At 40.2% G+C, this 17,815-nt stretch overlaps 1 protein-coding gene across 1 annotated transcript in view; it reads left to right on the forward strand.

Annotated features, from left to right (window-relative positions):
* The window catches only part of cdh13 (cadherin 13, H-cadherin (heart)), a 294,086-nt gene that overhangs the window by 121,309 nt on the left and 154,962 nt on the right, over positions 1-17,815 (forward strand). Inside the window, exons 5-6 of the mRNA XM_027272988.1 lie at positions 11,820-11,825; positions 12,465-12,617. Coding sequence (XP_027128789.1) covers positions 11,820-11,825; positions 12,465-12,617 — 159 coding nt within the window. The remainder of the gene's footprint in view (positions 1-11,819; positions 11,826-12,464; positions 12,618-17,815) is intronic.

Genomic DNA, 17,815 nt, shown 5'->3' on the forward strand with positions numbered 1-17,815 from the left:
TGGAAAGTTCTTTGCCTTCACAGAATAATCTTTTATTTCATTGATCTAGTGTTAACAAAGTTTGTTTGCATTGACTGTTACAGACACATTTCAAATATAGGAAGCGTTCTTTCATATCCCTCTATATATATTCTTAAAGGCTTATGATCTTTTTACTTAAGTGAGTTTTGGATGAGTGGAATTTCATTCAGTCATTGTGATAGGATAAAAAACTCACTTTCATCAAGCTCTCGCCAACGACTAAAAGTCAGCAGCTAAAATTCCAGGTTTACTCTCATCTGGCGGCCTCTTGCTCGGTCACTCTTTTCTTTTCTCTTCTTAGCTTACTCTGTCAACGTCCTCTTCGGTCTTTACACCTCTGACATTATGTCTGTAGAAGCTGTTGAGCCTGGTTACTGCCCAGCTCTTACAGTATACTGGCATGACACCAGCTCTACTTATGCTTGGTCATGCTTCTGCGCCCCACGCCTTGAAACTGCCTCTTCCCAGTGGTCCAAAGTGCATGTGGTACACTAACTAACACTAACACTCCCATGGTGCTCTGAGCTCACATTCCAGGTAGCTGGCCTAACAAAGTGAGCTAACATCAGCTAACAGCAGCTATAATTGACAGCAGTTTACTTTCTTAGTTTACCAAAACTAAACTAAAACCATTTTTTTCCAATGAATATCATCCAGTTTTACCAAAATAAGTCAAATTTGGTGGTGTGTGACTTAAAGCATTGAATAGTTCTTGTGGCTGTTTTGTCTGTGAATGGTAACCTTTTCCTTCAGAAACATGTTCACAAAAAATCTGAGCTGAATACTTTTGTTGAATTAAGATTCAAGAGATTCTGTAGCTGAATACTTTTGTTGAATTAAGATTCAAGAGATTCTGTTTAAGATGTATCCAGCACCAAATCAAAGCAAATAGTGTTACTAATGTTTATAATAAGCTAAAATGCTTGAATGGTTTTGCTTACTTAAAGGAAAAAAAAAAACTTTGTTTGTTGTTTGGACATTTAATGATTAAAGCATGATTTTACTGTTATTACTAAAATGAGAAATAAAAAGCTTCCATTATTAATTTCCATTGGGTCACTAATACAAGCACAAGAGGCAAGAGGCAGGTTTTTTATTGGTTGCAAGTAGAAATGTGACATTGCTGCTGCTGTTATTCTTAGTTTATTTTTGACTTCTTTGCTGCATCAGTGTCATCTGCACAACATCACTTAATATATTGTAATGCATTTTCTCTTAGACATTATACGCCTTTAATATGTTTTTTTTGGCAACAAACTGGCGAGAAAAAAGGAGACAATATTGAAGACGTGTATATATAATAGAGGGAGGATTTGATTACTACTACAATAAACCTATGAAATGAAGTGATCCAATTTCAGAGCCTGCTGCAGTTTGAGTGTAGCTTTTATCACGCTCAGTTTGAGTCACAGTGATAGTTTCAAACTGTCACTTACCATCAAAAGATTGAAATATAAGATTCAGTTTGTCTATAGACATTAACATGGTTTTTCTTGTTTTAATTTGATATTGGTTTAAAATAAATTGAAGCCTGTTGTTTGACCTGATTTTACCTAAAAATCTGTTGCAAGACTCGATTTTGGCAATTGTTGAGAGGAAATTCATAAAAGGTTACCTCGAATAAAAAATAAATAATCTGTTTAGAACATTTTACAAATTAAAAAATGTAACTGATATTGACGAGAAGAATATTTATAAATCCCAGGACAGCAGGAAACATTTTATCCTCAGCTAGTCAGTTTGGAACTTAAAGTAACTGAAACAGCTAGGCTAAGTCATCAAAATGAATAAATATGTGAAGAAGAAGAAAGTATGATCCAGAACTAAATGCTTTGCTTACAAATAAAGCTGTACTGTCATTTACTCCGCAGTAGATTGGCAACAAATATATTGACAAGACTGGCCTGGAATCTCTGAGCGTGAGTGATTCATAATTTTGCACCACTCTGTTGTTTGGAAGGAATATAATAACAAGATAATCATTTGTATATCTGAGGTTAGTTATTGTTTGTCTGCTTTAAGGCAAGTGACTCATGCAACATGAAAATCACTGACAGTGAGCATCCAATAATCCAATAAACCCTGACCAACACAAACTGTGTGCTTATGTGTGTGTAGATTCTACACAAGCTTTAAGTAATGTGCTAGTCTATAAAGATAATAGATGTATAATATAAGAGGCCTTTCGATGGTTACTTGCAGTGTCCATTTCGCTCCAAAGGGGCAAAGTGGACAGTTGCACTATGCAATTGATTACCTGTTATTTATACATGTGAACCATATTCTACCAACATGCAGCGTTCATGTTGTTTCCTTCATGCCATTTTATTTCTTGATGCTGTAAACAAGTTGCAAGTTGGGCTTGGGCTTTTCCAAATCTTTGATCTGCTTGACTTAAGAAAGTGAGCACTGGATGTGGAATGGAAAGACAGCTGCACCAAAAAAATTCTCAATGTCCTGCTTTCAAAAAATGCACATGGAAGGAACACGTTTTACATCTAAGAGCAATCATTATTGAAAAATGAGGCCCTCCTCAGAAACGTTAAGTTAGATCCTGAATGTCAGGAACACCGGCATAGGTTCCCATATTTTATTCTAAGCTCAAACATCCAAGTTTAATATTGCAAATGACAAGGAGAAGGATACATTTTCTGACACATTGCATCAGGTGACTGGCTTTCATTAAGTCTTGGTTTTCATTTCTTCTCTACAGTAGGTAAAATATTGAGTTTTGAAGTTTAAGGAAAGTTCATATGCAGTTATTTTAGAGAAGGTTGAATGTTAAATTCAAGTTAATTAAATTGTAGTGCTAATTTATTTCTTATTCCTTAAATTTTATTGTCACAAATAACCATACAGGTACAATCATAATGTGGTTCTTGTGTTACCTGCAGTTAGTCTCTCACCTTCTCAGTTAAGTAATATTCTACTTCTGTGACAAAATCTAAGCACATACAACAAGAATTCAAACATTATTACAAGCTAATTAACAATAATTAATTGTTTAAAGTAATTTTTATGTATTCTCGATGGTGATATATGATGAAACATGTATGTCACACATGCACATCAATGTTGTATTAGTGTCTGAGGCTGTGAAATATCAGGAACAGTAAACTGATCAAAAAAGCAGGAGCAGTTTCAGGTGACATTTGCTTAAGATAGGAAAATCTGTATCATCTTTATGTCAGGATGTTGTTTGATACCTGCTAGGTTCCAATATTCCCTCTTCTCTGTGTTTCCCTTTTGTGTTGATTAATTTGTCATTGATTCATTATTTGTGTGTCTTGGCCCCTCTGTTTGTAATGAACAGGTTTGGTCTGCTGAATGCAATAAACAGTGGAATTAGGTTCACTGGGCAAATTGAATTAAAAGATTTCATGCTGACACTTTCAGTTTGTTAGTGACCACATAATTAAGACAGGTAAAAAAAACAACTGACCTCTTTTTCTCAGTTCATTAGACAAGGACAATATAATCATAATCATCTGCAGCATCACTGTTTGACACTAAATTGAATTATTTGCTGTTCTGTAGTAAGTTTTATCAGCCCTGCTGTCATTAGGACTCCCAGTGGAAGTTGAAAGCTGTGACATTATTGCTCTTGTTACTACAAAAGGTGTGAATCTCAGTTTTGTATGTTTGATGAATGAATGAAATATTATGCCAAATGATCAGAGTTTTAGACCAGGGCTATTTTCTGCATAACATAGTCTCATGCAGCATGCTATTCTGTTGTGAGGATTCATCGTTCTGATGAAGGATTTTACTTACCCAGCTTGACCCCTGTGGAACAGATCAACGATGATGTGACACATCTTATTATTTACATGGCAGATTATGAATTGTGTGTCATTACATAATCCACGGAACTCCTCCAGTAGCTCTTCAGTTAGGTTCCTCTCAGAAACAACTGCATCGTTTAATTTTCTGCTGCGAGTGGTCTGTGCAGCACATAAATCATACCACCTGAGTCGTCTCAAAACAAATGGTTAACTGAAAACCATACATTTTGGACCCCGTGCAAGGCTCTACATTTATCTCTCCCCGTGTTACTTTGATGTATCTCTACACATCAAGCCGCTTTGTTCTAGATAAGACTGGGCACTAAGAGATCAACCACATTACTGCCTGCAGAGACTAACATAAAAAGATATCCCATATTGAGCCTTGCACATAATAGATAATTGTACCCTGGAGAGCACCACCACAGCACAGAGTCGGGGCCTCCAGCTCAAACCACCATTGTACTCAATGCACTCCCTGTGAAACAAGTCAAAGCCCCGGATTGGTGGTGAAGGACCTTTGACTCATGAATGTGCATGTGAAACCTTTATTTATTTATTTATTTTTGCGGGACAATCATGACCCATAAAGAGTTGTGCAAATTTGTCCCCTGCTAAGCTGAGGGACGAGAGTCAGCAGATAAGTTTGGTCCATAGAGGACACAAGTTATCTCTACAGTATGGAGCTGCTGTGGATTGAGCTGAAGCGTCAGCTACCAAATACAGCCACTGTGGTACCTTTACACATTCAAGTGAGGAATTGGATGCACAGTGCATCTTTATTTTTTTATTTCCTTTGTGGTCCCTTAACAGACTCCCTCTTTTCCCCTAATTTGTCTTCCCTCTACTTTCCAGCCGGAAATTCCATCCATCCTCCATGTATCCCTCCATCTTTTCCTACATCCCCCGTCAGCTTTGCATGAGAAGACAGGCTAATGTGGGCTATTTTACCCAACAGAATCTATATGTCGGCGACTTGGCGAAATTGATTTTCCACACCAATAGCTTCCCTCTTCTTACACAACCTACCACTTCCATATGGCAGCCATTCATTTTTCATGCTCCCTCCTTCTCTCCAGAAGATAAGCAGCAGGAAGCAGGGGAGAGGTGAGATTGCGAGGGCTACGATTTGACATGTATGACTGTGAGCTTGCGTGCGTGAGCGCGCTCATGTGAGGAGTGTGTGCTGGAGGGATGAGGGTGGGTTGGCTGTCAGCAGGACTCACAGGGGAAGGGTAAGAACCTTGTTGTTTATGTCACACCTCCTGCTAGCTGTGGAATTGTTTTGATACAGAGGTCTCTCCCCTGCCCTCCCTTGGGGGCCCATAAACAGCTCACAACAACTCACACAGCAGCCGGAGCATGCAGTGAAATTGATATGCTTAAATGTTTCTCTTAGTATATGGAACTTCAGTCACTGCTGATAAGATCATATTTTTAGACTGCTCAAGTAATCAGGAAGATAAATCAGCCATAACTCAAGTGGTTTCAATGTTAACGCCTGAAAACTTTTTGCTCATGTCTGGGATTATGTGTGAGTCAAGCTGGGTAACCTTTGTGTTCACAGAAAAAATTACATGGCTTTCAGTACTGTCAGTCACTATGATTCTATATAATCAGTTGTATGTATTATGGTTGCACATTTACAGTCTACCTGTACCATGGATATAGTGACTGGATACAATGTCCACTCATTTATTCAAAAATGAGTTTGTCTTCCTGTATAAAAAGTCATGGAAATTCACTGATACACCTCTTAGAGACTTTTCAGGTGTTACTGGACATGATAATAACATTTTGAAAATGGTGTTTGTTATCTGTTTGTATCATTACACTCATTTTTAAAAAACAAATACCCATCTTGTCCGCTATTGCTGTGTTTAAGCATGCATTAATCGAGTTAGCTACTTACCAGTGACATGTTGTAAGTATATTCTCCAAGCTGCGGACGTGTTGTTTTTTCTAATGGTGTCAGTGTTCTCTGGCACCTGTTTGTTTGTTAAATGACAAGCTATCATCTGCCTCCAATTTTGAACAATTTTACCTTCATCTCACGGAGGTTTCAAATTGCAATTCTCCTCATGTCAAGAAAACTAGGAATTCTATTAAATGTTGTGGCAAGGCAATCACAGGTGATGACCAAAGACTGGTGGTTTGAACAGACAGCTGTCAGCCCCTCTTTAGGTGATGAATGTGTTTGTGTTGATGGACATGTTTTGTTTAGTCTGAGTGCAGATGCACAGCACGTTAAACTCCAATTTCCAAATGATAAGTACAGTTTATGTACAAAGGATACTGTCAGTATTAGATGCTTTTTCATAAATTATGAATTTACCTAACCAAGTCCAGCGTCCTGTGAGCTGGAGCTGTGAAATGTTCGGTCCAAATATTTAACAGAGAATTGCAGCACGCTTCAAAGTGAAAGTTTGTCATTTCTTTCCACTAACTGAAACAAAAAATGAGCTGCTATATCTCAGAATGTCACATTTCTCTTTAGATTTAGAAGAAATCTGATGATCCTTTACAACAGGTGTCCCTTTGAATGTTCTATTTGAGGTTGCTCAGCTGTACCGTTGTCTCCACTCACTGAGAAGGTGCCAGGTTGTAGCCCTCATAGCCTACAGGACTCATTCGGTGTGGGTTTGTTTGAGTGAAAGATATGCAGATGATTTGGAATATGAATAGCCCACAGGTATGAATATTTTCAATGTTTGTTCTAGTTCTGCATATAAAAAATAGATGGATGGATGACTTCAGGGTCATGAGTGCAAAACAGTGTACTTACCTATTCCAAAAAGCTGTAACAGCCGGTAACTCGGCTTCAGTCATTCACACAGGCAAGCGGGTAAATGCAAAGTGTAAAAACAAAAGGGACACGCATGCAGCTCCATTAAATAACTAATGCACATCTCAGATGTATCAGCATGAAATCTCAAACACATCAATCTGTGAAGTCACCTTAACTTTCTGTGCTGCGCTGAAGCTGTCAGTTATTCAAGCTGTGTTTATCCTTCCTCACCTCAGGGTCTAGCTCACAAATCAACACAATGTGTCTGACTTGACATGACAGCTCCAATAAAGTACTGCTGGTGAGAGGAACGAGGGTCTGGTTTGGCTATAGTCACAGCTAATATAGTAAGGAGAATAAACGTGTCTGGTGCCTTTGTTCTATTGTTTCAGTGCCGAGTGCATCCTGATTTGCTCTGCCTGTCAATCTCTCTCCTTCCTCTGTCTTGCTGCCCTCTACCTGGCTGTCAGCTGTTATCTACTTCTTTTATACATCCTTTATTTCTCTCTATCTTCTTTTTACTTTCTTCCCCACACTTTTTATCTGTCCTCGTCTCTTTTTGTTGCTCATCTTCTTACCAAAACAGACACTCAATGCCAGGCATGCAAGCTTCCAAGCAGGAAGTGAGGAAGCTGTGTTGTGAGATGTTACAACGTTAGAAAGCAGGCGACCTACGGGCCTCGTCGTTTAGTCTAATTGATTCTCTTAATTGTTGCAGGAAGACCAGAAATTCCCTGCCTTTTTCTTTCAGTCTGTCTTTATGCATGTTAATCATGCTCGATTGTGGCAGGTGTTCACCAGAGGGGAGTTAAAACCATCTGACACAAATTCCAATTCGTGCTTGGACTTCCAGACACAAAGAGCAGATGTGAAATCCACTTTGATGAGAGAACCTTAAAAAAATGAGGAAAAGCTATAAAAAAACAGATTTTTTTGGGTGTGGCCTACCCAAGACATGCTGTCTTTACTTGCTCATCCTGGTGCCTGAGCAGGTGAACACAGGCGCTCATAGTCCTTTATTTCTAAAAAAAAGTTTTTCATATTCTATGAAGTACTGCAATTTTCAATGTTATCCTATTTTGTGGGTGTGTGAATTAAAATTTAATTCAGTAGTTGCCTTGAAGGAAAAGTAAAAAGACTAACATGCACTCTAAAAGGAGGCAAGGACGTGCCACATCATGTGAATAAAAGCTACTTTTCCAAAAAAAAAAATGAAATCCTGCAACACTGCCTGTTAACCTTCTTGATTCTTGATGACAGTCTTTTCAACACTTTTCAGCAAGGGTCACTCTTGATTGTTGCCCCTTTCAGGGTTGTTGTGATTGGTTCAGAACACAGCTGGCTGTTGAGTAATGATTATCAAAGGCCTGGCTAACCAATGAAAGCCCGTTAATTAGTGCCATTGCTTTCCTATCATCTTGTGATGAGGACCCGCTCGATCCAACCCGTCTGTGTCTTCACAAGGCCTTTCCACTTTGCCTCGTCCCTGTCATTAGCGGGCTAGAGTGGCGGTACAATCAGGCACAGCGCTGGTCCAAGCTTGGCATGCTTGTACACACAAACACAAGTCTGCACCTCTTTCACACACACTCACACACACACTGGGCCTGGTCCCAGGAGTCTTTTCACGGCCAGTGATTGTCATTCGCAGCTGGCTGTATGACCTTGATAGGGATAACACAAGCACCACTGAGGGATGCTACTGCATACTCTGCCTGACACGCACACAAGTTGAAATCCTCCTTCATTTTCCCCTTAACACAAGGACATGGGAAGCGTGTGTGTGGGTGTGTGTGTTTGTGTGTATACAGAATTTGCATGATAATGATTCAGTGCTATGATGTTTTCTTTGGACCAACTGATTTCCAACTTTCGTTTGACAGGATCTGCTTGGCACAGCAGATTTTCCACTTGATTTTTGACACACACACACACACACGCACACTGAATAAAACACATAGACGTAAGTGCATTTTTACAAGTTACGTAAGTTTCCTGAGAAGATGTCTGTGTGTGTGTGTACATATTTGTGCATACCAGTGTTTCATTTCCACAGGTTTTTGTTTGTTGCCCTCCTCACACCTGCCAGGAACACAGACAGCAGGAGGTGTTATCAAAGTTTAAATACACGCAAGTCAACACACACAAAGGGGTGCCGATCCATTGTTTTCGGCGCTCATTTTCTCCGTGCACTCCGTGAGGTGTTTGGTGTTGCATAGCTGCGGCACACCTCCTGTCATCTTCCTGCAGCATCACGAGCACCACAGTCTTTCATGTCTGCTCGGGCTGGTAATGAGAGCTGATAGAAAGAGGTGAGATTCTCCCATCATTCCCTCCCACACACACACACACACACAGGGAGACAGACTCAGTGGAGACAAAGCCACTGGGTGCACGTTTCAATGCCAGCGTGTGCGCAAGTCGGAGTGTGTGTGTGTATGCGCGGTGCAGATTATCACACTTCTCCCCCACAGAGACATCTCCTAATCACACTAAACTTCTCTTGACACTTCAGTTACTCCAGCTAAAGTTGCTGTTTCTTTATCAGCGATCTCTCCCTCTTCCGCACACTCTGCTTCCTCCTCTCTCACTTCCTCTCTCATTCTGCATCCCAACCCCCCCACCTCATCCTCCCTGCACGTCCGTTCTTTATCTATCCAAGTTTGACGCGCAACCATCTGTGAGTCTGACTAATTTTGCACCTTGTTCTTTTTTTTGGTTTTCTTCATCTGACCCAGTTTGTCACTCTCAGCATGTGCTGGCTGCCACTGTGATTACAGCTCCGAAATATCTCTGTACCCTGAATGACAGCTATTGCACCTGTGTGAGTGTGTGGATTGGAAGGGCTTTGTCCTCACAAGGATAGAAAGTTGAAAAAATGCACAATGAGGGACTTACTGTGTTGTATGAGTTCTAACAAAACTCATAATAAGAGAAAGCGTCCTTGATGATACTGCGATTTAAGCATGGAAAAAAGGAAGAACAAGGCTAAAGATGTAAAGAAGGGTGAGTAGTGAAAAAGGGGCAAGAAGAAAGACAGGGAGAGAGGAGAGCACAGAAAAGAGGACTTTTTAATGTAAGCATATCATCCACAAATAACTGCCCTGTGTTCCTCTTACACTCTAGGCATTTCCTTCCCTCTAATCATTTGACAAACAAACAAAAAGAGCAGAGGGAGTCAGACAAGTGGAGAATTGAGATGAATGGAGAATGAGATATGGATGCTTAGTGCAAGAGCAAGGATGGACAAAGTAGCAAGCGGGATGCTAGAGCGCAAGGGAATAGAGGAAAAAGATGAAGCGGGACATCAAGATAAATGGCAAAGAGCTTTGGAGAGGCTATAAGGGGCTTGGGCTTCGTCTGGCATAGGCTTGTAACACTGCAGTCTCATCTCACATGCTCTTTCAAGTGGGGAGTAGAAAGGCCTTCATTTGAGCTGCCGTCCCATGAAAGTGCGCTCTCATTAAAGGTGACCTCATGGCACTCTTCTGATCATGAGACACGGTGCAGTGCGACCGTTTAGATCATTGACACGCGGTGAGCTAGAGCCCAGAAGTGTGTCATAATGGTGACAACCCTGCGCCTGTTTGTGTGCATGAAGCATATACTGTCAGATGAAGGCACTTAGACAGTGACACATGATTGTGGTGTTGGCTCTGTACTCCAGCACATTGGACTTGAAATGATGGAAACATGATTATGAGTTTAAAATGCTGACTTTTAGCTAAAGGTCGGGGCTGCATTCACATTAATGCTGAAAGTTAAAGATCATGACAAACCTGGGATTTTTGCTTAGCACAAAGAGTTAAAAGTTGGCAGAACAACCAGCTTAGCTCTGTCCAAAGGTAATAATAAAAATAGTCCAGCAGTGGTACAGTGGTTCTGTGGAAGTGATGTTATACAGATTTTCTTACCTTTAGATAAAGCTAGGCTAGTTGTTTTCTTGCTTTTCCAATGTATTCGGCAAGCTAACATGAAACATGCATGAAAATGGACTTTGACAGTGTGGAGACAATGAGTAAGGACATTTATCAACTACTAAATGAATGTACTATGTTTTGTGTGTCAAAGGACCAAGGAGTTACTAATGTGTTTGAGATGCATTAACCATTATCTTGGTTTACTATGGAGACTGAACTAAAATCTAGTCTTTTGTTATTAATGCATGCTGTTACTTGGAATAATACACCACACTTCGTTTGTGAAAAACTGCACTGTTGCCCATAAAGTCGGAGTCATTTTGTTCTCAGGCATATTCCTCTTTTTATTCATATACACAGATTAATTGTGGCTCAATGTTCACTGTGATATGCTTGGAAGAGAGTAGATACACTTCATCTATCAAGAATAAGTAAGTTGTTATAATCTATAATTTCATGAGAGGATGTGAAAATATTTGATTCCAACTTCATGGGCAACAGTGCAGTATATACTGGTCTTTGTGATGAGTTTATAACACTGACAACAAGTGAGTACTGATCATCTAGTAATACCAATTTCATGACAAACTATTCATGTATGGTGAGAACTGTTCTTTAATACTAATATTTTAAGTTACTGTTATTTATTGTTTTATGTGTAGTGCCATTGCACTTATTTATATTTGACTAACATTATAGTTTCTTGTCTTTACTGATACTGTGTGATTTTAAATTTTGTCAAACTATTGTTGTTTTTGTGCGGACCCTTAGCGTCTACTTTTGTGGAAGCTAATGGGGATTCAAATAAGGAATAAAGGTGTCTTAGTGTTAAGGTGGAGTTGTTGATTGACCTTTTCAGCAGACATTTTTCAATTGTCAGATGCACAGGTGTATTAGTACATTAAAGATGGCTGCACTCCACCTTGGAGAGGTTCTGATATTGTGAGTGTTGGCTCACTGGGACACCTAATGAAACAGAGCCATCGTTAATGTTATTAATTCCACTTGTGTTTTTCCTGCTATGACACATCATGTCTGCTGTGGAAAGGTTTGTATTTAGGCATTGTTATGAAGAACAGATCTCTATGCATTAGATTCTGGCTATTTTGGTTTATTATTTTATCAAGTTTACCTCTGTATCATCTGCCCTGAATGCAGGATCTGCCAAGAGCTTAAAGGTCTTTGGCTTGTGTTGTTCTGTGCTGTGTTATGTTAATCTAACATGCTGCGTTTTCTCTGTTTTTCTTTTTTTATTCTCTCCACTCCTGTTGCTGTGGTACGTTCGGATGCTGCTGGATACGGCAGTCTCATGTGAGTATATCCTTGCAAAAAAGGTCCCTGGGTCAGATCACGCTGAGAGAGCAGGATTGTTAGCCAAGTAACTTGGCAGCACTGCTCAAAAACATCACATCACATCACATCCACTACTGTATGATTTCACAGTGTTTGGGCTTCATATTGAAGCACAACGACGAAAACGATAATCTACAGAACATTCAAGCTTAATTATTAAGAGATGGATTTTTATATTTAAGTGCTCCACTTTCCTTATCTAAAATAGATTTTAGCGTGCATTATCAAATGGTCACAGCAGGATTGCAATGCTCAGGGAGATGATGATAACTTTCTTATTATACATGAGTTGAATTTGCCATCTGATGAAATCATATCAAAGTCTTGTCTGATATAAATTTTTAATTGCTAGCTATCAGGAATTTGCATCACCATTCAAGGCGCAGTAAAGCTCCCTTTGCTCAAATGTGTGTCAACAAATTCTAATAAAAAGTGTTTTTTCATTGTGCTGCGCTTCAGAAAAAAAGGACAAAAAAAAAAATAGAAGCATTAATTCAGTAAATCTTTGCTTCAGGAAATAGGCTGAGTCCGAATTAAATTGGGAAAGCTTACAATTGTTCGAGTTGTTGATGTCTGTGTGTGTTTGTTTGTCTGCAGTTGATTCCAGCAGAGCAGTCAGGGACCCATAACTTCCGAATGACAGGCCCCGGTGCTGACCAGGATCCCAAAGGTCTCTTCACCATTGACATACACACAGGAGACGTGTCAGTCAGCCGCTCACTGGACCGAGAAGCCATTGACTCTTACCAGGTCAGTGTGTGTGTGTGTTTACGTATGCCTTTGTTGGAACTGGTGCTTATTGTGTTTGTGTGTATGGTCTTTTCTCTCCTTTCTGTCCACCTGGGTGCTCTTTCTCTCACTGCTTCTATGACACATTTATTGTTTGCTTGTCAGTTCCACTGCTCGTGTAGTTCAGTTCCTGTTTTATTTGCTGATTATTTTCTTTTCATCTCGGTGAAGTTATTCATGAGAATCTGTAGCTTAGATATAATTTATTTTGATCAATCTCTTTCAAATTTAGCATATGTTGGGCGCAGTGGCTAATGGAGAAAAAAAACTGTCTCGCTTTGTGAAAGAGCACTTTGATTTCGTTATGCACTATTTGGGAACGTATGGGCTTCGTCTTTGCCAATGCTGAATTGATGCTATCACTTAGAAGTTGTTGGTCGCTTCTGTGATTAAAAAGAACATTAGGGCCTGTTTGAGGTGCTTACTGGGTTTGGTGCCCCCTGGGTTGTCTGTGTGACGAAACCATTTCCCCCTAGAGCAGAAAGGGAGAGCGGCAGAGGAAATATACTCTAAGTTTCTAAGTCAATTGATCTTATCCCGTTTTTTGAAACCAGACATGAATGCGGGTGTTCAGCTGAATGCAAGCTGTTGATAAGCTAACGAGCTTTTTTAAAAACTCAGTAATAATTCACTCAGTAAAGACGAACAGATGTGAGAGGAGAGCAAGCAGGAGAATAACAGAAAGGGAGGCCGAGAGGAGCAAACACAAAATTTATTGTTATATGTTTTTTTCTCGCCCTGGAATTATTGGTTGTTATTGCATGCATGGTGTAACCAGGATATTAGCTTTCAGTAGTCACAGTCTGATTGTTGACAAGCACCTTTGACACCTAGTAACTATGCATCCCTGTATCCAATGAAATGGTTAACAGAATGGTCTGCTAGAATAACATGTAACAAGACACCAGCTGCAGCCTTTCTATATAAATGAATAATATGTTATTCTGAATATGGAAAGAAATGATGATCCAGTAATATAAATAGTATTTCTTCCTGACCTGCCATCTGTTGATGGCACAACGCTTGAACACACACACTGTAACAATAAGGTTGTTGTTGTTGAATATGTTAATAGTGAAAAGTAAATATTTAAAAAAAAATAGACCTAACAGCTAAATATAGTTATGTGTGTGTGTGTATTGGCATCCGGCTGTGAGGTTTGTGTGAAGTAAAGATGTTTTGGGAATTGCATAATGTAACCAAAGTTAATGTGTTAATAATAACGAATAAGATGTAAATTGTCTCACCGGTGAAACAAAGCTCACAGGTGAGTGAAGGAGTTCAAGAGGTCTAATCAGGCAGCATAATTGAAAACACCTGCACTTGTGTGTGTGTGTGTCAGTGCGCATAGATTTGTGTGTGTGTGTGTGTGTAGCCTCTTGAGTACTGAGATTGTTATGAATTCAGCTGTAAGTTCTGTACTTCTTTCAATATTAGCAGTATATTCATTTTACACTTTAGACCTTTTTAATTTAATACTATAATTTAGAAAACAAAGATTATACACACACATACTTTAAAGCAACCATGCTTATATACTGTAATAGTTTTTGTAGAATACGCTCACAGTGTAGAGACAGCTCAGTAAGATAACATGTTTTAGACCTTGTTGGCTATAACTTAAGTTGGCACATAAAACTCTGGGGAAGACAAAGAGAAAACTGAAGGAGTGTGAGGGGCAGAGAATGAGTTTCTCCTTTAAGATTTCACTTTACTCAGTATGGAATTGTTTAGCTCAGCACAAAGAAATTTAACGGCACAATAACTGGGCTGAAATATATAAGAAAAAAAAGATCTAACAGACATTTAGATTTACTTTATTATTTATTACGATAAGGATGATTTATTACAACGGCGTGCTACAGATTTTATTAATTCCAAGTATGTTACCTTGAATCTCTTTTCTTCCTTTACTCAGTTGTTTCCATAGTTTGAAGGCTAGTAATATAGATAGTATCGTTATTTATTGGATCTAGTATGTGTTGCTGCTGCTTTCAGTAAGTGGCACTACAGAACATGAATGTTGGGAAAAATGTCAATGGTTTTAGTTTTAACTACAGAAAATTCTCCATCTGCTTGCTGATTGAAATTAGTCTGCTTTCCAAAAACTCCCTCTGAGTGATTTTGTATTTATAGTCTGACAATATAGATTTAATTGAAGGCTTCAGTCAATGGCTAAATTATTCCATCAGAGCGAAAAAACTGGGCCAGTCTAAAATGCCATTGTTTCAGTGGTCGGGAGTGAATTAGCTTCTAACACCAATTATGCCATCATTAATGATTATCATTTTTTTTCTCCCCCCAACCTGATAGTTGTAATCCCTGAAGGCACAATGCCTCTCTATGCACATGCTCTACATGTGTACTTTCATTCCCCTTTTCCCAACCAGGCCTGGATAAGAGAAGAGAGAGAGAATATTCTGATATCTTTTTCTCTCTCTCTCCTTATCATAAGGAGATAGTAAGTCTGTGTCCCAGTCCTAACTCAGAACAAGAGTCCACTATCAAATGCAGCTTCCCCTTATTTATCAAAGGTCCAACACTATGTGCAGAATGAAGACTGCATCACTTCATAGTGCCCAGTGGTTCTTGTAAGCTATCCCAGTCACATTCATTAAGAGTGTCTTCTTTCCCACTGCAGCTAATGGCTTGTGTGGGGATGAAACATGAAATATTCAGAGGTAGATTAAAATCACCATAACTCTAAAGGCGTTTTAAAGGCAGAGCGAAACTGGGAGCTCACAGTCTTTCACGCACATATGGCAAAGCCTCTTTAACATGTTAAATGTATCTATTAAAGCTGCTATAATCAATATTTTTATATTAACATTAGATCACATGACTACTTATATGGTAAAGCAGCATCTGACTCGGGGGTTCGTCTAACCTCTAAGAAGCTTTTACTGTCTTCTAACTAATGGACTGGTTGCACAGCAGACATCTTGGCTTGTCACTACCAGAAAACACTGGTAGACTTAACAGCAAAGACAGCTCAGTTCCATTAAGTGTCTGAGTAACACTGACTGTGATCCAGTATACACTATCATACAATAGCAGGACCTGCTCTAAGTTGGATGCAGCAATCCGTTGTGCAACCAGTCCACGACGCACCAGTTTTTAGCAAAGAAGCTCTTAAAGCATCACTGTAATGGACCTGAACAGTAAAACCCCTTCTGAAATGTTATTAAAACTGAGTGCATGGATGTAACTATGGTACTCTCCAGGTTGTGTCCTTGTACCCACCTTCCATGTCTGTGTCTGTGTCCATGCTGCAAAAATAGAGACACAAAAAAAGTTTCCATTTGTTTGTTTCTGATGCTTTGAGAAAGAGAGGGAGAGGGCAAGCAGTGAGAATGAGAGAAAGAGTGATGGAGCAAAATAAATATAAAAACAATTAAAAAGTTATTTTCTGATTGCGTTCAGCGCATATTAAGACCAGGGGCGAATTTTTTTCTCGTGCGCCCTAAATGCGTCGTGCACCCTGCACTCCGCGGGCTCACGGAGACTGCGCCCTGGGCGGCCGCCCGCATTGCCCATAACTAAGACCGGCCCAACAGTGTGTTTAGGCTGTGTGATCTACTGGTTATATATATATATATATATATATATATATATCGGGACTTGTCGGCCCAAATAGCACGTCGGCCCACCGGCAAATGCACGGTATGCCGATTATCAGTCCGTGCCTGATTAAGACCCCTAACCCTGCCACCCAGGGCCGGTCTCAGCTATGGGCAATGTGGGCGACCGCCCAGGGCGCATTCTCCGTGGGGGGCGCACGACCGCCGAAAACGAAAAAAAACTCGGTAATTTTCGATACCACTCATTAAGATACCGGAGCGGGCGCCCCGGGAGCGGGGTGTTGACAAGGCAGAGGGGGGCGGCGGACAGACTGATGGGGGCGCACGGCGCATCCAGGGGCGCACGAGAAAAAGTTCGCCCCGGGGGGGCGCGGTGGCGGGGGCGGGGGGGGTTCGCCCAGGGCGCAAATGTGGCCAGGACCGGCGCTGCTGCCACCCATACACACTGCCCCACAGTGCCTGATATGGTCTGCATAGGGCTGAACTTAGTGACTTTGTTTTTTTGCTGCTAAAAAAGTTCTTTCACAGACTGGTCATACTACAAACATGTAAGACGATCATGATATAAATCTCCAATCCAAGATGTTTTTGAAGACAGCTGAAGGAAAATGTCATTAAATGTCAAGTCTATTATCCATCATGGGGCATGATAGAACACCATCATGTCTCCTCTAGAGGCACTTCTTTACGTCAAACAGTGGATGTTGTTTTGAATACAGATTACATCTTTCTCCCCTCAGAGTGTGGGTTCCCAGGTTCAGGGTTATATTGTATGTCAATCTCATGTCTCTGCAATCAGATTCTACAGAGACTCCCTGACAGCCTCCTGCCTCTCTGTATGTTTAAGGTGTGGACTCTTTCTTTGTCAATATACTGCAATGTATCAGTGTACCAAGGTTGTATTGAACAGACTCTCCACTTCCTCACACTCCCTGCCTCCCTTCTCCTCCCCATTTTACAGTATGATTATGACTGATTGATATTGGCAAAGAAATGTTTTACCCTCCCCACAAGGTCATTGTATATCAAAATAATACCACCACCGGCTTAGAAAAATGAAATCAATAAAGTTGACTGGCCTGGTATCTAAATGTAGTGGTCAGATTTTTGGAGGCTCAGCTTGAAATATATGGATGCAGACGCTCTTGCAAGTGAAAGTACAAACTAAGCAAAACTTGGGAAACACATTAAAGAGAAGCACGGTATAACTTCAGCATAACAACAGCGAGGGGTCAGCTCGAGACAGATGGAAACTGGGAATTCTAAATAGGCTATTACAGGAACCACAACCAAGGCAAACAAACAAACCCCAGACAAAGTAAACATTTGCTGTGGAAGAACAAACAGACACTGTGATCAGCTGGGCCACATGTTCACAAGGATTTAATGTCAAACATTATTTTCTTATTAAGCTCAATTAGGGTGAAAATGAATGTTAATGAGATGGAAAATGGAGAGGAAGGGAGAGGGCGGGGTGGAGGAGTGTGGGGTTTATCACTGCCGTTATGACAAGCCTGGGTCGGGTCGAGAGTGGCGGGGGAAGAACTCTAATTGGCTTAGAACAGAGGAAGGATAGAA

Source organism: Larimichthys crocea, chromosome XXI (assembly GCF_000972845.2).
Source record: "Larimichthys crocea isolate SSNF chromosome XXI, L_crocea_2.0, whole genome shotgun sequence".
Lineage (NCBI taxonomy): Eukaryota > Metazoa > Chordata > Actinopteri > Sciaenidae > Larimichthys > Larimichthys crocea.